This window comes from Trachypithecus francoisi, unplaced genomic scaffold, assembly GCF_009764315.1.
Source record: "Trachypithecus francoisi isolate TF-2019V2 unplaced genomic scaffold, Tfra_2.0 Lachesis_group8, whole genome shotgun sequence".
In the NCBI taxonomy this organism is placed as follows: Eukaryota; Metazoa; Chordata; class Mammalia; order Primates; family Cercopithecidae; genus Trachypithecus; species Trachypithecus francoisi.
Genome location: NW_022681473.1, coordinates 14183418 through 14205269, shown reverse-complemented (window position 1 = coordinate 14205269; position 21852 = coordinate 14183418). Strand labels below are relative to the sequence as shown.

Genomic DNA, 21852 nt, shown 5'->3' with positions numbered 1-21852 from the left:
CATGGTGGCTCAGAGACAGACCAAGATAATTTTTTTTAATGTGTAAGAGATATTTCTCTAGTCTAGAGTTTATGTACTAAATTTCATTTATATTACATTAGCATTTATACAACATTTTACACTTCATGTATTTACATCACATAGATTTGATTTTTCCTATACCCATATGAGCTTTGGCAGGTGAGAAATTATCCCAATTGCAGATGGCATACTGAGGCCTATCATGCTCTTCTCATTGTAGGTAACGATACATCTCGAAAGATCTCCAAATCAAAACAACGTGAGTTTTATCTGCTATTAAACAGAAGGCATGATTTATACTACACACTCTGATAGGTGCTTTATAGTCTTTATCCATTTTAATTCTCAATGAAAAGCTACTCTGTGAAGTAGCTATTACTGTTAGCCCCACTTTATAGGTGAAAACACTGAGGCTTAGAGAGGTTAATTTGCTCAAGATCACACAAGTAGCAAGTGGCCAAGCCAAAATTCAACCCAAATTGTATTATATCAATACCCATGGTCATAAACATGAGAAGCCATGGCTTTGTTATGAATTAATCTTATTGTATTCCTTAGTGCCTCAATTTCCTCACTTATGCATGGGAAATAATAACACGTCTGCCTTGCAGAACTGCTGTGATAATTGACTCAAGTCAAGTATTTGAGGAACTATGTATGTAATTACCTAGAATGAAAGCGTTTTGTAAGCAGAGAAGCATACACCTATCAAATTTATTGCTATCAAGCTATATTACTGGCTAGGGTGTCATCTTGGGCAAACCCTTTAGCACTCTGGTCTCAGATTTTTCACCCAGAAATTGAGAGTTTTGGACTAGAAGATCCCTATCTTCTTTCCAGCTCCAATGACTTCAAGTTGAGTAAAAAGTTGCAATACTGACATCATGATAGGGAAACAGGGAATTGACCCACACAGCAAACTGGGGCATGAGATCAGCAGGGACAAAAACTCCATGACCACCATGGCACCAGAGAGCAAGTACCTGGCATGCTTTCTGTCTCTAATTGGCTTTTCTCCTTTCATCTCTGCTCTCGGCGGCACATTTAAGAGGATCCCCACGTGAGACCATCTCTCTTGCTGTGAGTGGACAGCCAATTTTGTGGTCAAACATGCCCATCTTGGAGTGTGATGTGCCCACCTGAAAAATTCCGTTGGAAAAGAAATAGGCAATTTCCACCTTTGGCAAGAACTCTGTCTTCTTGGGGGACCTGGGTCAAGGTCACAGGACAAGACTTGGAACAGTGGATTCTGTATCACCTCAATATCCATGTAATTCTTCCAGTAAGGACACACATGGAACAGAGTTTATGGTCCTCAGTCTCTCTCAATCTTTAACTCTTCCCTCTTCCTCACTCCACATTCTTTACCTAAAGTTCCTCGTTGGACCCTCTTTCTTCTTACTCAAACTTCTGTAAAAAGAAAAACCTCAAACACAAAATTTCAGGTATTATTCTGGGGTGAGGGATGGGTATTGAATTCTTAAGGATGGGACCCTGAACATTGCTATCTTCTTTTTTTTCACCTGTAAAATGGGGATGTTGGGATGATCTATATAGTCAAATATATGTTGTCTATAAAGCCTGAAAGAGGAATCAAAAATGATAATTTATTGAGTTTCAGAGGAATTTCCTAAGATCAAAACCTGCTTGGGTATGTATCCCAGTTTTCTCCACCCCAAGGGCACTTTTAATTTAATTTTTGCCCTTCAGGATTCTGTTTTCAAAATGCTAATAACTATCTTGATTCTGTTGAAATACATAGCTTTGATTTATGATCTCTGAATAGCCAGAGACACATTGAGTCTTAATGATATGCCAGAGTACTCATATATCATGCAATCAGAACTTCTGAAATACTTCAACATTGCTCCCTGTTGTAATTTTTGGAGACCCTGGGATCTGAAGACACCATCCTGGGCAACACAGATATCAGAAATACCCACTCCAAGCACAAGAAGGGTTGGTTTAAATATTCCTTGTAACCTTCTTGTACATATATGATTCTTTATTTAGCAATGTTTCTGGCTTTACCTGATTTTGTACCCTGCACAACTTTGCAAACTGACCATGTCCTTATTAGATTAGCACTGGATAGGATATTGATCACCTACATTCATCTAGTAAAATCTTTAACCAATATTCACATCAATTACCTTTTCCTCTGCAAATTGCCTCAGGAGATGATGAACATATGTAAGAAATGAATCAAAGGTAATGAATGTATCCAGAGTTTTTTCTCTTTTTCTCTAGCTTATCAAATGTCAACAAGGTAAGTTTTCAGGATAAATTTTATCATGAATAAGAAAAGCAATCCACAACTCCTTGTTCTTTCCTGGAAATGGTAGATTACATAGAGTACATTTAATTATGTCTGCCTGTGTCACCAGAAGGTAATACAAAAGTAAAGAGTTTTAGTGCAACCAATTGATCAACAATTTGACTTATTTTCACTGAATTCATCAGTTATATTGGTGTCTGGGGGATACTATCTGTAAGAGCTTATATTTTGAAAATATTTCCATTAAATCTAACTCACCTTGGGTAACATATCTGAGAAATTGTATTAGAGGGTTTTTTTTATTTTTAAATCTTTTTTTAATTTTAATTTTTATTTTAAGTTCTGGGGTACAAGTGCACGATATTCAGATTTGCTACAAATCTGAACCTTTGTGCTGCAAAGGTAAACGTGTGCCATGGTGGTTTGCTGCGCCTATCAACCCATCACCTAGGTATTAAGCCCAGCATGCATTAGCTATTTTTCCTAAGGCTCTCCCTCCTGCCAGTCCACCCTCTGACAGGCCCCAGTGTGTGTTGTTCCCCTCCCTGTGTCCATGTGTTCTCACAGTTCAGCTCCCACTTATAAGTGAGAAGATACGGTGTTTGGTTTTCTGTTCCTGCACTAATTTGCTGAGGATAATGACTCTGCATTAGTTTACTGAGGATAATGGCTTCCAGCTCTATCCATGTCCCGGCAAAGGACATGATCCCATTCTTTTTATGGCTATTCTAAGAGTAAACAGAAAGATTTCCAAGTTAATAAACTCATAACAGAAATAAAACAAAAATAAGATTTTCTTAGTTTGGCATTCAAACCTGAATGAAAGAACCATTTAATAACGAATGTGTTAAAGAGAAATTTGTTGAGTTCTGCAAATATTAGTATACACAATGCTTAATGCTAAGTAACCAAACATCTCTACTAATCTGTGTCCTGTATACAGTCAGCGTTCTCAGCTTGAGGGTACTTGGTGGTAATGGAAGAAAAAGCAGCATCAGGAATTGACAATCCAGCTGCATGGGAGATAACACAATACTACAGGATAGAAAGAAACACAATCATTCGTCAACAATATTCTTTAGTCTGGTTTAGAAATCATCTAATTTAAGAAATAATTTTATTGAGAGCTTCTTAATACTTCAGTACTAGTTCTTTCTTTATTCCCCTTTAAGAGAGATGTGATGATGGGAATGATCCTTGCTAACGTTTCTGAGGTCTTATTGCTTTTGTTTGTTTTGCTTTGTTCTATTTTGAGACGGAATCTCACTCTGTCACCCAGGATGGAGTGCAGCGGCATGATATCTCAGCTCACTGCAACCTCCGCCTCCTGGGTTCAAGTGATTCTCCTGCTTCAGCCTCCCGAGTAACTGAGACTACAGGCATGTGCCACCACGCCTGGCTAATTTTTGTATTTTTAGTAAAGGCGGGGCTTCTCTATGTTAGCCAGGCTGGTCTTGAACTCCTGACCTCAGTCAATTCGCTTACCTCAGCCTCCCAAAGTGCTGGGATTACAGGCCTGAGCCACCGTGCTCGGCCGAGGCCTTATTGTTTTAAGCCCTTTGTGTCACTCCATCCTTGCAACAACCCTATGAGATAGTAATGATTATCAGCTTCCTTTGTAGATGAGACAACTGAGCTACAAAGAGGTTAATCACGTGCTAAACATCACACAGCCAGCAAGTAAGATTCAGGAAAGTCTATTCTCCACATTCTATCTCCTCTCCCCACCCCTCTCTCTCTTCCGCCCTCCTCCCCCTTTCTCCACCCTATTGGTGATTTTTACATTTAATAATATTTTTATCATAAATGTAGAAGCTGTAGAAAAACAAGATAATACAGATAAGGATAAAGAAAAAAATCAAAATGATTCTATCCATTACTTTTCATGTTTGATATTATAAATGGTTTTTAAGGGGTGTGTGTGTGTGTGTCTGTGTTTGTGAGAGACAGAGAGAGAGGGGAGAGTGGGGGGAGGGAGAGAGAGCTCATCATGCACGCAAAGTAGTTCGTAAAAAGCAAATAATTTTCTTACATAAAAGTAGAACTACCTTGTACACTCATCAATGGTACATATGAGTGCTCCTTCCTTACTGATTTATACAATATCTTATATATTAAGATAATGATTATATTCTCTTTTTCTGTTTTATCACTGTTTTCCCCCATTCATCAACTGTCTTGCAAATATGCTTTATATAAGGGGTTTTCTGCCATGACCAACTTTTAAATTGCTTTGCCATATTTTTTCTCTTATAATTTCTGTTTTGGTGTTACTTTTCAGGAATATCACTTCCATCCCAAGATTATATAACTGCACATCTATTTATTCCTCAAATACTCTTTTACCTATAGTGAGGCAGGTCTCACAGACCATTTATAGAAGAGTTTGTTCTTTCACTATCAATTGAAAATACTTTTTCATATATAAAATTCTTACCAACACTTACATTGATTTGTGAAATTTTTATTTGTTCTCTGGTACATGGCTGTTATTATAAGAATAATGAATTATCAATGTTCATAATACTTTTTAATATCTGGAAGTTAAAATCCTTTCTAATTATTCATCTTTTTCGAAATAATCTTGGCTATTAGCATTGGTTTGCCCTTTGACCTCAAGAAATGACAGTCTGAGTGTGGAACAGAGTGAATGTACATAATCCACGCATACCTTTGGTTGGTGCAATTACTTTTGCATCAACCTAGTACCATAAGTCTGTTGGTAAGCTCTAACTTGCTGATTGTATCTACCAAAAAAAAAAGAAATATCTCTGTATTATTAGAGAATTGAAATATTTACTTTGACCTTTCCTCTAGTTTAAGATCCATCATAATTTGATACTGGTTTTCCATTGACCTAGTGTACCCAAAGTCAAGCAAACTGAAGAAAACAATGGCTTATGTGGCTTATATCATCATGGCGCTTGGTGGTTTGACCAGGATGGACACTAGGTCTGAATCTACCTGCTGAGAGGCAATGATGCCTGGCCATCTACAAAGCTGATGCTGGCTCATGAATCTCCTCAAATTAACCCATGAAAATATTACTTTTCACATTCCTACCCACAGGTACACCTGTCGCTGATGGTTATTTGTAAGCAATCCATGATAACAATAGCCAACCTCTGTTGAACCATTGTTGTATACCTAATTGCGTGCTTAGCTTTTGCAAGAATTTTCACTAATAACCTTCCCAGTAACTTGGGAAGTCAGAAGCTTTTATTATCCTTACATTATTATATCATTGTCCTTTTGTGCCTCAGCAGTAAATTAAGCTTAATGTTTTTATGTCACTGGTACAAGTTAATAGAAGAAGTATTGGAACTAAAACTCCAAAGTCTGAACCCTTAGCCACATTACTATGCTGTTTGCCAAATACCCTAAAATCGAGGCAACTGTTGAGGCCAAGAGTGAGCTGCACTAGCTCCTTCTGGAATGCTTTGCATGAAGGCTTCCCTAAGGAGATTTATTCCATAACCTTATTGAACACCCATGTTCTGTCTGCCTGAAAATATTTTCAGAATTTATATTATTAAGGCCAGTTTAGATATGTTATATTGAATACATTTTTATTAAAGTAGGAGAAGTTATTATAAACAGGGGAAGTAATTTTTCTAAAGGATAAAATAAAAAGTATTTTAAATCCACTTAGATAACAATCCAGGACAGGACTGCTGTCCATCAGACATATTTTGGAAGGAGACCATTTAAGCTTTCATAATCTTTTTTCTTTTGAGATGGAGTCTCGTTCTGTTGTCCAGGCTGGGGAGCAGTGGCACAATCTCAGTTCACTGTAACCTCAGCCTCCTAGGTTCAAGTGATTCTCCTACCTCCCAAGTAGCTGGGATTACAGGCCTGCACAACCACGCCCGGCTAATTTTTGTATTAGTAGAGATGGGGTTTCTCCACGTTGGCGAGGCTGGTCTCAAACTCCTGACCTCAGGTGATCTGCCCACCTCAGCCTCCCAAAGTGCTAGAATTACAGGCATGAGCCACCGCACCTGACCTAAGCTTTCATAATTTTAAAGCAACAGTTATATAATTAATCATCAGAGGTATTTTTTAAGAAAAACGATTACCTTAATTAGTGATCTTTACCTTATACATAATACTCTCACCATTTCTATAGCTTTTTTTTTTTAATTACCAGTCAACTTTTTAAATATATTTTTTAATTATCATGATACTCCATGAATTAATCAAGAACCTGAAGCATTGTGCAGGTACATGCTGACAATTCAAGAAGAAAAGTTGGGGTCTTTCCATCAGAAGAGTGAAACATTTCTCTTTTTCCAGTGCTTGTTGGCGGAACAGATGTACACATATGAAGATGGTAATGTTATCACTTCACCTGAGTTAGCAATCCATTCTCTTGTCTCCTTTCTGGTATTAGGAGCACCGAGCCAATGACTAGGGGAGGAAATATTACAGAAATCACATATTTCGTCCTGCTGGGATTCTCAGATTTTCCCAGGATCATAACAGTGCTCTTCACTACATTCCTGGTGATCTACATTACATCTCTGGCCTGGAACCTGTCCCTCATTGTTTTAATAAGGATGGATTCTCACCTCCATACACCCATGTATTTCTTCCTCAGTAACCTGTCCTTCATAGATGTCTGCTACATCAGCTCCACAGTCCCCAAGATGCTCTCCAACTTCTTACAGGAAGAGCAAACTATCACTTTTGTTGGTTGTATTATTCAGTACTTTATCTTTTCAACAATGGGACTGAGTGAGTCTTGTCTCATGATGGCCATGGCTTATGATCGTTATGCCGCCATTTGTAATCCCCTGCTCTATTCATCCATCATGTCACCCACCCTCTGTGTTTGGATAGTACTGGGAGCCTACATGAGTGGCCTCACTGCTTCTTTATCCCAAATTGGTGCTTTGCTTCAACTCCACTTCTGTAGGTCTAATGTCATCAGACATTTCTTCTGTGATATGCCCCAACTGTTAATCTTGTCCTGTACTGACACTTTCTTTGTACAGGTCATGACTGCTATATTAACCATGTTCTTTGGGATAGCAAGTGCCCTAGTTATCATGATCTCCTATGGCTATATTAGCATCTCCATCATGAAGATCACTTCAGCTAAAGGCAGGTCTAAGGCATTCAACACCTGTGCTTCTCATCTAACAGCTGTTTCCCTCTTCTATACATCAGGAATCTTTGTCTATTTGAGTTCCAGCTCTGGAGGTTCTTCCAGCTTTGACAGATTTGCATCAGTTTTCTACACCGTGGTCATTCCCATGTTAAATCCCTTGATTTACAGTTTGAGGAACAAAGAAATTAAAGATGCCTTGAAGAGGTTGCAAAAGAGAAGGTGCTGCTGAATTTACAGATTCTGAGACTTCTGCCAGATATGTCCCATCAGAATCCCCTTCGCCCACAAAACATCATCATGAATGGACTAACAAAAATCATACTCCCTACTGCCTTTGGACAAAGAAGGCTTGATTTGATGCAGAAAATATGCCAATATGGACCAACAGGTGACTTGATGCCACAGACATCAGGATCTTTAGGTCCTGGAGGTTCATTATTTTTATCCTACATCAGGTGTGGCCTCATCATTTATTAATCTATCCAAAAGTATTTGTGAAACAACAAGATTTAGAAATCTTTTGTTTCTTTTGGCTTCTCAGATCAAAGATGGTTCAATGTTAGGACTTTGCCACTAGAGAAATGAGGCCTGGCACAGACCCCCAGGAGTTTAGAAACATCATCTCCCATATATGCTGATACAGCATAATAAAGACATGGTGGTAACTATTGATTATTCTGTTTCTGGACAGGAGAGAATAAACAGACAGAGGGGTTCTGCCACTGGAAAGGGAAAAAAAGCAATATATTGGCCTAGTTGTGTCTTTAAGAAAGAGCAGCCTGAGATAGCTGCAGATTGCCTAAGACCTCTCTCAGCACTAATCATCTAATACATTTTTGGCAATTTCCTTGCCTACACCAGCTGTAGCATAAGGAAGGAGGTGATTTTAATCATGAAGTGGGATAGAAACAAGGATATGGTCCCTCCAATGACATGTACTTTTGAGTCTGATGATTTGATTTCTTGTATCTAGAGTATAGTGGGAAATTATAATGGAGATGATATTCAACGTTCACAGCCAATAGTAATATCTGACACTGTGGGACTCAAACCTTCCTTTTTCTCCCCCATTAAATTTAGAAAATTTACTCTTGACTGGGTAACTATTGAATCCAGGAGAGATGAAAGAAACATGGGTCAAAAGTATCACAGTCAAGCTCAACCTAGACAAGCTAACCTGCAGTCATGTTCGGAGAAGTCATGCATTTAAGCCTACTCTACACTAGCGAGTCCCAGCTGATCTCCAGGTGATCTGAGGAGATGTGAATGACAATAAATGAATGTCGCAGTCAGCACTGGATTTTGTGATTTGTTATACAGCAGTAGTTAACCAATATACTTCGTAATTTAAAATTAAAAATTTTCTCCTAGACCAAACTGCCTGGCTTCAAATTCAGGCTCTTCCACTCCCAAGCTGTGTGATGCTGGGCAAGCCACATAATCTTTTGTGCCTCAGCTTTCTCATTTGTAAAATTGAGATATTATATATCTATTTTGGAGTTGTTTAGGATGATTGAACTGATACTTTTTGAAAACTCAGAATAGGGACCCCAGCATATAATAAACGCTATTCATGAGTCATGTATTATTATTTATTGAGTGCTTTCTATGTTCAAAGAATTTAAATGGCTTCAGTTGAGCTACGTTTTATTGTTATACCAACTTCATAGATGAATAAACTGAAGCCAGAGGAATTAAGAAACACAGCTAGTAAGTGAAGGGTGGGAATCCAAACTAACACTGCAGGTATCAAAGCCTCCTCCCTTCTTCAATACCCCTTAATGTGTAAGGTGCCAAATTGCTTATTAATATACAAGGTAAACATGAATAAAATAAAGCATTATTTGTGAGATGCAGCCAATGCTAATATCAGAAGTAACAATCTTTTGAAAAGCAATACGATAAAGTAACAAAGGTGTTAATTGGGAAAAAAAATTGAAAAAAGAATGCCAATTCAAACCTTAAGAAAACTAGGGGAGCAGTGGGCAAGATGGCTGACCAGAAGCAGCTGGTGTGTGTAGCTGTCATGGAAAGGAACACAAGGGGTGAGCATTAGTTCTTTGCAACCCTCAAGTCAAGAGATCTCCTTGTGAACCCACTCCACCAGGGCTTTCAGTCTTAAGTCTACCACACAGAGCTATGTCGAGTCTTGGCAGAGCAGCCACTCAGTCATGCATGGAGACTTCAGAGCCTTAGATACTTGGGCTTTCTGGTAAAAGTAGCTGCAGCTCCAGCAAAGTTGGAGGTTAGACTCCTGTGTATACCCCTAGGAAAGAGGCTGAATCCAGGGAGCTTAGCAGCAACTACCCACAGGCCCCCCTTCCATGGCACCTCACAAGATAAGATCCACTGGCTTGGAATTCCAGCCAGCTACCAGTAGTGGCCTTGCACCTCCCTAAGAAGGAGCTCAAAGGGAAGAGCTGGGCTGTCGTCTTTGCTTGTTCAGATGCCTTAACTGTTCCGGACTTTGGGCTTTGAAGAATCCGAGCTGACCCAGGGTGGAAGAGAACCCCCAGCCTAGCACAGCACAGCTGCTCTACCCAAATATAGCCAGACTATGCTTTAGGTCGGTGTCCAATCCCATTCCTCCTCACTGGGCAGGACTTCCCAACTGGGGCCTGCAGCCACCCCCACCGAGCTCTCCAGTTGGCAAAGATTTGAATTATCCCTGAGATGGCACTCCCAAAGGGAGAAGAGGGTTACCATCTTTGCTGTTTTGGTGATTTAGCAACTCCAGCCTTTGGGCTTCAAAGTGTCTGAGGCGACTGGAGACTGAAGTAGACCCCCAACACAGCACAGCTGTTCTACCAAAATGTGGCCAGACTACTTTTGTAAGTGGTTCCTGATCCTGTTCCTCCTCACTGGGTGGAACCTCTCAACTAAGGTCTCCAGCCACTTCCTACAGCTGCTTTGGGACCAGAAAAATGTGCATACCTCCCTCAGAAAAAGCTCTCAGAGGAAGGGACAGGCCACTATCTTTGCTGTTTCATAGCCTTCACTGGTGACACCTCCAGGTTCTGGGAAATCTGAGGTGACTAGGTACTGGAGCAGGCCCCAAGCATATAACAGCAGCCCTATCTATGGAAAAGTGGCCAGAATGTTACGTAGGCTTCCATTTCCATATCTTCTCACCAGGAAGATCCTCAGGCCTCGGCCTCCAGCCACCCCCAGCAGAGCTATCAAGCCAGTACCAAATCAGCAACTCCCTAGACAGAGCTTCCAGAGTCAACTGAAAGCTTCTATGCCACTGCCTCTGCAGCAGAACCGCCCTGGACACCCTCAGACTAATGAAGGAGCAAAGACACTAAGTTCTTTATCCACACCTCTAACAATCTGCAGTCAACCCAAAGAGAAGAGGCTGGTCTGTCTCCCACGGGTCCCACACACCCCCCACCACTCATCACCAGACAGAGAACCCCTGGCTTGGGCCCACAACACATACACTCCGTTTTGGACTGGCTGCACTGAGTGATTGCTGACCTGCATCTTTCTGGGGTGGAGCCCCCAGGAGTCAAACAAGTGACCATTAGCCACAACCATTACTAAGATCTCTTCCTCTGCTGTCTTTAAGCTGGGGAAGGAACATAAACACAGAGATATTCCCAGAGCTGAAGTGGGCAGCCCAGGAGTGCTGAATCAGGAACTACAGCCAGCACTCAGTGGGAGAGGAACCCACACTTTCAGAGCACTGACAGGGTACACAGCTGCAACTGTAAGGAAACATAGGGGAGCCACACAACAGAGCAAGAGTCTTCCAGCTGGCCTGTAAGCCTAGATATCACCTGCTGAATCACACCTCAAAGCTTCAACACCAAAAATATCTCACTAACACGTCCCCTTCTGAAACCAGAGATAAGAAGTGAGCTTCAAATAAAGACCCTACACAAGGCTTGGTCCAGTGAAAACATCTAGAAAATAAGTTGATTGACTCTATTCAAACTACTCTGCAGTTAAAGAAACACCCACATACAGAGATGAGAAAAAACCAATGTAAGAACTCTGGTAACTCAAATGGCCAAAGTATCATATGTCTTCCAAATGATCACAGCAGTTCTCCAACAAAGGTTCTTAACCAAGCCAAACTGGCAGGAATAGAATTCAGAATATGTATAGAATGCAGAATATGTACAGAAATAGAATTCAGAATATATATAGAAAAAAAAATCATAGAAATTCAGGAGGAGAGCAAAATCCAATCCAAGAAAAATAAGAATCACAATAAAGTGACACAGAAGCTGAAAGAAAAATAGCCAGTATAAAAAAGAACTTAGTGGGTCTGACAGAGCTGAATAACACAATGCAAGAATTCCACAATGCAATCACAAGTATTAAGAGCAGAATAAACCAAGCTGAAGAAAGAATCTCAGAACTTGATGCTGATTCTCTGAAATAAGACAGTCAGACACAAAGAGAAAAAAAAAAAGAAATGAACAAAGCCTCCAAGAAGTATAGGTCATGTAAAGAGGCCAAATCTACAAGTAATTGGCATCCCTGAAAGGGAGGGGAAGAAAGAAAATAACTTGGAAAATATATTTCAGAATATTGTCCATGAAAATATCCCCAAACTCGCTAGAGAGGACAACAGTCAAATTCAGTAAATACAGAGAAGTCCTGTAAGATTCTACACAAGAAGATAATCACCAAGACACATAATCATTATATTTTCCAAGGTCAAAATAAAAGAATGTTAAAGGCAGCTAGAAAGAAAGGGTGAGTCATCTACAAAGGGATCCCCATCAGGCTGACAGCAGACCTCTCCACTGGTACTCTACAAGCCAGAACAGATTGGGATTTTATCTTCAACATTCTTAAAGAAAATAATCTTCAACCAAGAATTTCATATCCAGCCACACTAAGCTCCTAAATGAAGGAATAATAAAATCCTTATCAGATAAGCAAATGTTGAAGGACTTCATTACCACCGGACCTGACTTACAAGATCTTGAAAGCAGCAGTAAATATGGAGAGGAAAAACTGCTACCAGCTAATACAAAAACACAGTTAAACACAGAGACCAGTGTCACTATAAAGCAACCACACAAACAAGTAAAAATAATAACCAGCCGATGGCACAATGACAGAATCAAATGCACACATATCAATATTAACTGTGAATGTAGAGGGGCTAAATCCCCCACTAAAAAGGCACAGAGTGGCAAGTGGGATTAAAAAGCAAGACCCAATGGTATGCTGTCTTCAACAGACCCATCTCACATGTAAGACACACATAGGCTCAAAATAAAGGGAAGGGGAAACTTCCATGGCTGATTTGTTACTGCTGTTGCCAAATGTCACAGATTGAAAGAACCAAAATTGTGAAAAATTTCTATTCTAACCAATTAATGTATGAACTACGTGAAATACCAATCAAAATCACAACATACTTGCTTTTGGAAACTAAAAGTTGATTATGAAATTAATACAGAAAAGAGCAAAGTATATCCAAGGTATTCTTGCCCTTACAAATATCAATGTATTCAGAAGCTATATAAGTGACATAAGCAAGATGGCGAGTCAGGGATCTCAACCCTCATCACCCACAGAAAACAATTGGACGGCTATTTGTGCATGAAAATTGCTCTAGGAAAGTTCTGGAGTCCAGTTAAGAAGCTGCAGCAACACAGTGATGACAAGAGAGTGAACGTGTTAGTCAGAGTTCTCCAGAGAGACAAAACCAGTAGGATACATCAGAGGAGTTCCTGAACTCCTTAAAATTGTTGGGAAATATTCTATATATATACATCTTTTTTGATGAATGGTTTACATCATTTGGATTCACAAGAAGGACCATGAGATAACCACTGTGATAGCTCTAGGCTGTCCTCTTGTAGGCTTTTCCTTTTCACGTGTCTATGTGTTATCTACACAGAGTTTGGTTCTTTTGTTTTAATATTTGTGTGTATGTTGAGTATTCTTTGTTCTTTTAAACAAAGGTAAGACTAGACTTTCTCTGAATACGCTATTTTGCAACTAGTTTTTTTCCCACTAAAGATGGCCTTCCAGATCAGCACATAACTATAAACATTTTTAATGTTTGCATAGTATCCCTGCTTAATATTACATAGAGTCACTGGGTCATAATTATTTAATCAGTACTCAAAAACATAGTATGAGTGCAAAAAATGTTCACTGATTTCGACAGAAAGATTGTGTTATGGCAAGTTAGGAGAAACAGGATATGTGAAAGTGAGGAATTCAGAGGAACCTCTATAGGTCACCACCTTAGGGAAAAAAAGACAAAATAAGGATTGGTAAACTGCAGAATGTTTAAATTTGTTACCACCAAAGCTAAAAGTACAATTTGTGCAGAAGGAGTTACTGATGCAGCTAAGGCTATCCTGCATCTATGCTCCAGCTTCCAGGACTCCTCCCTATGCCAGAGATATTAAAATAATAGAGAAAACAACAACCTACAAATAAAGGATGTAAAATAAATCATAATACAAGGCAAGGCCACATGTAGTCTAGCTAAGCCCATCTTGAGGGAAGGTCCAGGGAAAAATTTGGAAAAAATTATAGGATAGGCAACAGATAAAGGTATGAAGTCATAAAGGAAAGAATTTGAGCAACATATTAAAGAGCAATACTAGTAACTGCCCTGGGTGTGCCTGCCTACCAGACACCCAATCTTGCAAGACTGACATTAAAAGTCTTGCTTCCACTGTTCTTTGTGTCTCCAAGTCCATTCTTTGAGTTTCGATGGGTGAATGTGTTTCTTGCAATCACTTTCTAAAGAAGGCATAAATGAATATTGCTGCCATTCTCGAGCCTCTGTCCCTGTGATCCACCTCTAGCCTACATGCCTTGTTCTGACCAAACAGAAAAGAAGGTTGAACTCCACGGAATAAAAAAGCATGGTGGACTTCCATTCCAAGATGGCTGAATAGAAACAGCTCTGGTCTGCAGCTCCCAGCGTGATTGATGCACAAGATGGGTGATTTCTGCATTTCCAACTGAGGTACCTGGTTCATCTCATTGGGAATGGTTAGACAGTGGGTGCAGCCCATGGAGGGTGAGCCAACCCAGGGCAGGGCATCACCTTGCCTGGGAAGTGCAAGGGGTTGTGGGATTTCCCTTTCCTAGCCAAGGGAAGCCATGATCAACTGTACCTGGAAAAATGGGAAACTCCCACCTAAATACTGCACTTTCCAATGGTCTTAGCAAACGGCATATCAGGAGATTATATCCCGCACCTGACTTGGTGGGTCCATGCCCAAGGAGCCTTGCTCACTGCTAATGCAGCAGTCTGAGATTGACCTGCGAGGCAGCAGCCTGGCTGGAGGAGGGGCGTCCATCATTGCTGAGGCTTGAGTAGGTAAACAATGCAGCTGGGGTAGGTAAACAAAGCAGCTGGGGAAGCTCAAACTGGGTGGAGCCAACCACAGCTCACCCAGGCCAGCTGCCTAGGTTGACTCCACCTTGGGGGCAGGGCATAGCTGAACAAAAGGCAGCAATTTCAGCAAAGCCTCAATTTCAGGTGGAGAACCTGAGGCCAGAGAAACTAAGGAATTGTCCCAAGATAGCATAGCTTGCTGGTAATACAGCTTGATAACAATAAGTTAAATACATGTACATATTTGTATTTCTGTGGTATCACTTATAATATCTCCTTTTTCATTTCTGATTGTCTTTATTTGGGTCTTCTGTCTTCTTTTCTTGGTTAGTCTCACTAATGGTTTATCAATTTTTGTTTATTATTTTTAAAACCAAATTTTTATTTCATTTATCCTTTGTATTGTTTTTGGGTCTCTATTTCATTTAGTTCTGCTATAATCGTTGTTATTTCTTTATTACTGCTAATTTTGAATTTGATTTGATCTTGCTTTTCCAGTTCCTTATTTAGAGTTGTTATTTTCTCTTACTGAGTTGATATTTTTGTTTCATTTATCCTTTATATTGTTTTTGGTCTCTATTTCATTTAGTTCTGCTATAATCATTGTTATTTCTTTATTTCTGCTAATTTTGAATTTGGTTTGATCTTGCTTTTCTAGTTCCTTATTTAGAATTGTTATTTTCCCTTGCTGAGTTGATACCTTTATCATTATATAATTGCCTTCTTTATCCTTTTTATTGTTTTTAATTTAAAGCCTGTTTTATCTAATTATAGCTAATTCTGCTTGCTCTTGGTTTCCGTTTGTGTGAAATATCTTTTTCTGCTGCTTTACTTTCAGTCTGTACATGTCTTTACAGATAAGATGAGTTTCTTGTAGACAGCTTATGGTTAAGTCACGTTTTTTTAACCCATCTTACCAATGTATACCTTTTAAATGTGGTGTTTAGTTCTTTTATGTTCAAGGTTAGTATTTATAGGTGAGGTTTTGTTCCTGTCATCTTATTAATTGTTGTCTAGTTATTTTATACATTCTCTTTTCTCTATTTTTTTCACTGTTCGTTCCTGGTTTTGTGGAATTCTGTAGTGTTGTCATTTGATTCCTTTCACTCCCTCCTTTGTATTGTTGCATTAACAATGAGTTTTATGTTTGTGTGTTTTCATGATGGTAAATACCATTCTTTTGCTTTCAAGTTTAGGAATCCTCTCATCATTTCTTCTGTTTCCTATCTAGTCGTGGCAAATTCTACCAGCATTTGCTTCTCTGGGAAAGAGCATTTCTCCTGAAGCTTAATTCTTGCTGTGTATAGAATTCTTGGCTACTAGTTTGCTTTTTTTCTTTCAACACTTGGAATATGTCATTTCACTACCTTCTTACTGGCAAAGTCTCTGCTGATAAGTCTGCTGTTAATTCTGAAGTAGTTTCCTTTGTAGATGACTAGATGTTTTTCTCTTGCCAATTTTAGAATTTGTTCATTCATTTGATTTTAGATAGTCTAATAATAATATGCTATGGCAAACTCATTTAGGTATTGACTTTTCTGGGGATCACTGAGCCTCTTTTGTTCAGATGTCTGAATTTCTTGATAGACTTGGGAGGCTTTTATACATTGTTTCATTAATAGGTTTCCTGAACTTTTTTCCTCAGGAATACCGATAATTTATTATTTCAGTCATTTTAGATAGTCTCAAAAGTCTTGAAGGCTTTGTTTATTCTTTTATATTTTTGTCTTACTGTATTATATTTTTAAAACCTATCTTCAAGTTCTGATTCTTCCTTCTGTTTAACCTAGTCTGTTGTTGAAGCTTTCAAATGTATTCTTGCAATAAAGTTTTCAGTTCCAGAATTACTGCTTTTTTAAGATATCTATCTTCTTGGTAAATTTCTCATTCATATCTTAAAATGATTTTGTGATTTGTTTGTATCAATGTTCAAATTTCTTTTGAAGTTCATTGAGCTTATTTAAAATCAATATTTTGAATTTTTATCTGCAACTTTTAGAATTTATTTGTGTTTAGCATTTATTGCTGGAGAATCATTGTGGTTTTTTGAGGGTGTGGTTTTGAGGATGTGAGGGTTACCTAGCTTTTTCATGTATCCTGTGTCTTTAGGTTGGTTTCTGCACACATGGTGTAACAGTTCTTTTTATTTTTTAATTTACTTTACTTAGGGGAGAATTTTTTTCTTAAAGATGTGACAACTCTGTTGATTGGGTATAGCCTTCTGGCTTTACTCCTGGGTGTATGCAATAGTGAAGATGTTGTATGATTATTTTGGCTAGACTCAGTGTGTTAGGGTACAGTTATTTAATAGAGGCAGTGGTAAACTTGTGCTCCAGTTTGAATGCCAGATACATCCATCTTCAGATTAAGTGATGGTGAATTAAACATGTCTATCCTTGTGACCTGAGGAAGCAAATGCTGACACCTGTGTTGGTGAATCCAGGAAGATCAGTTCTGTGGCCTCTGAATGATGTTTCTGGATGCTGGTTGTAATAGCAGCATACTGGGTAAGTGAGTAGGTTATTTTGCTCCTGGGTTGCTTGGGTGTAGTGGGTGATGGTGGTGGCAGTGGTAGTAAGATGTCCTTCTAGTTTCTACACACTGTACTTTTTTGTTGGAAGTGGTTGAAATGGACTGCTCAAGCCAGCCTCCAGCCAGTAGATGACACTTGCAGGTTGGAGCTAGCCAAGCTGGGAGCAGTATTCTAAGCTTTGTGCCCTGGGAGAAGTGCTCAGGTGTCCCAGGTGGTGGATTGAGCTGTGAAACATCCAGAAGCCTAGATCCTACAATCTCAGGGGTTATTAAAACTGGGTGGACCCAGACCAGGCAATCTTGCTGTCAGGTTCCCTAACAGGGTATGCATGCACCTGCTGTGACTAAGGAGTGGGATGGTCCTCAGTCCTCTGGTGAAACGCTTGGCTGAAAGATGATCACTGCTGTGTTGATGTTCTGCCACTGGGGGGATGGTGCTGGTCCCTGTAATTACTGCTTTGACCAGTGAGTTGAGGGCTTATGCCCCTCTCATGCCCCAGTCCCAAAAGGGCTTCCTCCTCTGTCCTGGCTGTGGTAGCTGACCCAGCTGTTTAGTCAGTCCCAGCAGTTCTTACCCACCCTGTAATTCAGCCCCCAGCCATAGGAGCTGCTGTCAAGCTCAGTACCAAGTCTCTACAGCAATTCTTATCCTGCTCATGTCTGAGATGGTTGCCCAGTTCCAGAACCAGCAGCTGGAGTTCTTGCCATGCTTGCTTCTCAGTTCTGGTTGTGAGAGCACTTTCCCACTCAAGTCATGGTTCTGCAAGATGCAGCCCAAGTCTCCCTAATGCCTAAGACTGCTGGTGTTGGTTCCTAGGATCATGCACAGTTTTTTAAGAGATAGGATCAAAAATGGTGCCTTACTGTGGCTGCGTAAGTCTGAGAAAGAGAGACACACTCCCTGGAGTAGTTCCTTCTCACAATATCCCAGCTGCTGCCTAAGTTAGATTCAAGGATTGGGAACACCAAGGTCCTGAATTGTATCGTTTCATCAGTGGGAAAATAGACCCACAGAAAAACATTCACTCACTCTCTCCCATACCTGAGATTCACTCTCAGTGAATCTGAGAGTGAATTTTTTGACCAGTCCTGGTCATGCAGGCTGCCTGTTTTACTTGTTCTGTTAAACTCCCATGTTACTTCTTGGATAATATATTTACGTTGTCATTGTTGTTTTGATTCTTCAAGGTAGGTGAGGCATGCCGAAAGTGCTTCTTATAAGCCATCGTTTGACCCAAGAATTTCTCTTCCGAGACTCTATATGAAGATGATTATACATGTACATAAGGATGTATGCACAGGTGTTTTCTTTGTGTTAATGCCTTTTAGATGTCTCTCAAATAATCTTATTATTTCACTTAAATTCAAAGATCAAGTTTAGATTCTGTGGGGCTGAAATGCTTACTAGCTGCCTCCTCATTGACTCTATGGCCGTCTAACTTTTTCTAAGGGCACCAAAAGACACAATGAGGAAATGATAGTCTCTTTAATAAATAGTGCTGAGAAAACTAGATTTTCTCATGCAAAAAATGAATCTGGACCTTTATGTTACATTACATACAAAAATCAACTGAAAACGGATTAAACACCTAGATGTAAGACCTGAAACTCATATAAGAAAATATAGGGGAAAAGCTCTTTGACATTAGCCTTTGCAATGTATCACACCAAAAGCTCAAAATACAAAAGCAAAAAGAAATAAATGGAACTACATCAAACTAAAAAGCTTCTGCACAGCAAAAGAAGCAATCAACAAAATTAAAAAGCAACCCATAAATTGGGGGAAAATGTTGTAAACTATATATCAGATAAGAGTTAATACCTAACATTTATTTCTTAAGTCATAATATTTAATAGCAAAAAAAATTACAATCTGATTTTTAAAATGGGCATAGGACCTGAATATACATTTATCCAAAGAGAAAATAAAAATGGCCAATAGGTATACGAAGAGGTGTTCATCATCACTGATCATCAGAGAAATGCAAATCAAAATCACAATGATATACCATCTCACACCAGTCAGAATGGCTACTAGTAAAAAGTGAAAAAAAATAACAGATGCTGGCAAGGTTGCAGAGCAAATGGAGCACTTATACACTGTTGGTGGGAGCATAAATTAGTTTAACCATTATGGAAAGCAGTATGGTGATTCCCCAAAGAGCTGAAAACAGAACTACCATTTGACCCACCAATCCCATTACTGAGCATATCCTTAGAGGAACATAAATCATTCTACCATGAAGACACATGCACACGAATGTTCATTGCAGCACTACTCACAACAGCAAAGACATGAAATCTAAACACCCATCAAAGACAGACTGGATAAAGAAAATGTGGTACATATACACCATGGAATACTATGTAACCATGAAAAAAGAATGAGATTATGGCTTTTGTGGGAACATGGATGAAGCTGGAGGCCATTATACTTAGCAAAGTAAAACAGAAACAGAAAACCAAATACCACATGTTCTCACCTGTAAGTGGGAGCTAAATGATGAGAACTCATGAACACTAACAAGGGAACAACAGACACTGGGACCTAAAGAGGGTATAGGGTGAGAGGCAGGAGAGGAACAGAAAAAAATAACTACTGGGTACCAGGCTTAGTATCTGGGTGACAAAATAATCTATACAACAAACTTCTGAAACATGAGTTTACCTATATAACAAACCTGCACATGTACCTCTGAACCTAAAATAAAAGTTTAAAAAAAGAAAATAAAGGAAGAAAACACAGTATGGCATCCTAAGTTCTTGTCATTTCTCTACACATAATATTTACCAGCCCTTTGCTCTCAAAAACATGATCATCTTTTAAAGTTTAATCTATCTGAGTTCTCATCATGGAAACTGACTTTTTAAACTGTATTCAATGTCAGTGACACTGTCTCAAACAGATCACTTGGTCTGACTATAATGGCACCAGAAATCCAGGAAGTAAAGTTTGTACTTCTTCTCTCTACCTAGCTATTCTTGTGACATACAAAGAGTCACTTACATATTCTTGTTTCTATCTTCCTTACAGAAATAGCAATATCTACCCAAATGTTGTTCTTACTAATGTAAATGTGTTGCCTCATTTATCACCCTCTTGAGGGCCTCTTTGATTTCCTTGTTCCTCAAACTATAGATCAGAGGGTTTAACATGGGGATAAGGATAACATAGAATACTGAGAACACCTTGTCCTGCTTCATGGAGTGGCTAGAGCTAGGATGCATGTATACAGAAATGGTTGTGCCATAGAAGAGAGCCACAGCTGCCAGGTGGGAGGCACAGGTATTGAAGGCCTTGGCACGACCTTTGGTTGACGATATTTTCAGCATGGAAGCTACAATGAAACCATAGGACAAAAGGATAACAACCAAAGAGCCCAACCCAACAAAAGTAGCTACCAGAAAAAGAATCATTTGGCTGATAAAGGGGTTGGAGCAAGACAAGGAAATAATCTGAAGTATGTTACAGAAGAAATCTTTTTTTTTTTTATACTTTAAGTTCGAGGGTACATGTGCATAACGTCCAGGTTTGTTATATATGTATACTTGTGCCATGTTGGTGTGCTGCACCCATCAACTCGTCAGCACCCATCAACTCGTCATTTACATCAGGTATAATTCCCAATGCAATCCCTCCCCCCTCCCCCCTCCCCGTGATAGGCCCCAGTGTGTGACGTTCCCCTTCCCGAGTCCAGGTGATCTCATTGTTCAGTTCCCACCTATGAGTGAGAACATGCGGTGTTTGGTTTTCTGTTCTTGCGATAGTTTGCTGAGAATAATGGTTTCCAGCTGCATCCATGTCCCATTTGGCCCACAGTAGTAGAGATCAAAGCAAGGGATTGTATGAATTAAGCTACTAAGGAATCCACCCCCATAGATTCCAGCTACCATTTTCCAACAGATACCAGGGACCATGATTGCTGAGTACTGCAGGGGGCTGCCAATGGTCACATGTCTGTCACAGGCCATGAAGACCAAGAGGCAGCACTCAGCCAGACTCATCCAGGCCCCAACAAAATACTGAGTGGCACAGGCAAGGAAGGAAATTGTCTTCTTGTCTTTCAAGATGTCTGAAAGTATCCTTGGGCTGATGGTAGAAGAATAGCAGATGTCTATAAATGACAGGAAACTGAGAAAAAAGTACATGGGTGTGTGCAGGTGACAGTCTATTCTGATGAGGATGATAAGAACCATGTTCCAAATCAGGGTCACACGGTAAATCACCAGGAAGACTGGAAAGAGGATGAGCTGCAGCTCTTTTTCATCTGAGAGTCCCAGCAGAACAAACATGGCCACAGAGGTGTGGTTTCCACTGACTTACATGGTTCTGCTTGGTGCCATCTGCTGAGAAAGAGGAATGAGAAGGAAATGGGTTTATTCCCAGAAAAGAAAAAGAAACACTTTTTTTCAGTCATGAAGCTGGCTAAATATAAAACCTTGAATCATCAATGTTGAGTTAATTTTTGTCTTTCATATATACAATCATGAAACTTTACTGAAAATTTTTTAGATAACTATCATGCTGTCTTTGGGGACAAAGACAGTAAATAAGCATAATTAGCATGATACCAC

At 39.5% G+C, this 21852-nt stretch overlaps 2 protein-coding genes and 1 long non-coding RNA gene across 4 annotated transcripts; 2 read left to right on the top strand and 1 right to left on the bottom strand.

The window, feature by feature from the left end:
• The first annotated feature begins 233 nt into the window (after window positions 1–233).
• LOC117080683 lies at window positions 234–8687 on the top strand. Of its 2 annotated transcripts, none has more exons than XR_004435917.1 (3): window positions 234–280; window positions 5161–5368; window positions 8493–8687. It is a non-coding gene; the product is annotated as an uncharacterized LOC117080683 (long non-coding RNA). The 2 variants fall into 2 exon arrangements; XR_004435918.1 differs by lacking the exon at window positions 234–280 and adding an exon at window positions 2162–2232.
• On the top strand, window positions 6665–7921 carry LOC117080682 (olfactory receptor 5AN1). Its single transcript, XM_033205891.1, has one exon. It carries the CDS (start codon window positions 6706–6708, stop codon window positions 7639–7641), a length of 936 nt encoding a protein of 311 aa, XP_033061782.1. The 5' UTR covers window positions 6665–6705; the 3' UTR covers window positions 7642–7921.
• An 11656-nt stretch (window positions 8688–20343) lies between the features above and the next one.
• Window positions 20344–21621, bottom strand: LOC117080717 (olfactory receptor 5A1-like). Its single transcript, XM_033205953.1, is given in 2 exon segments — window positions 20344–20756; window positions 21051–21621. Coding segments are annotated over 2 exon segments (984 nt in total).
• Window positions 21622–21852: the final 231 nt, after the last annotated feature.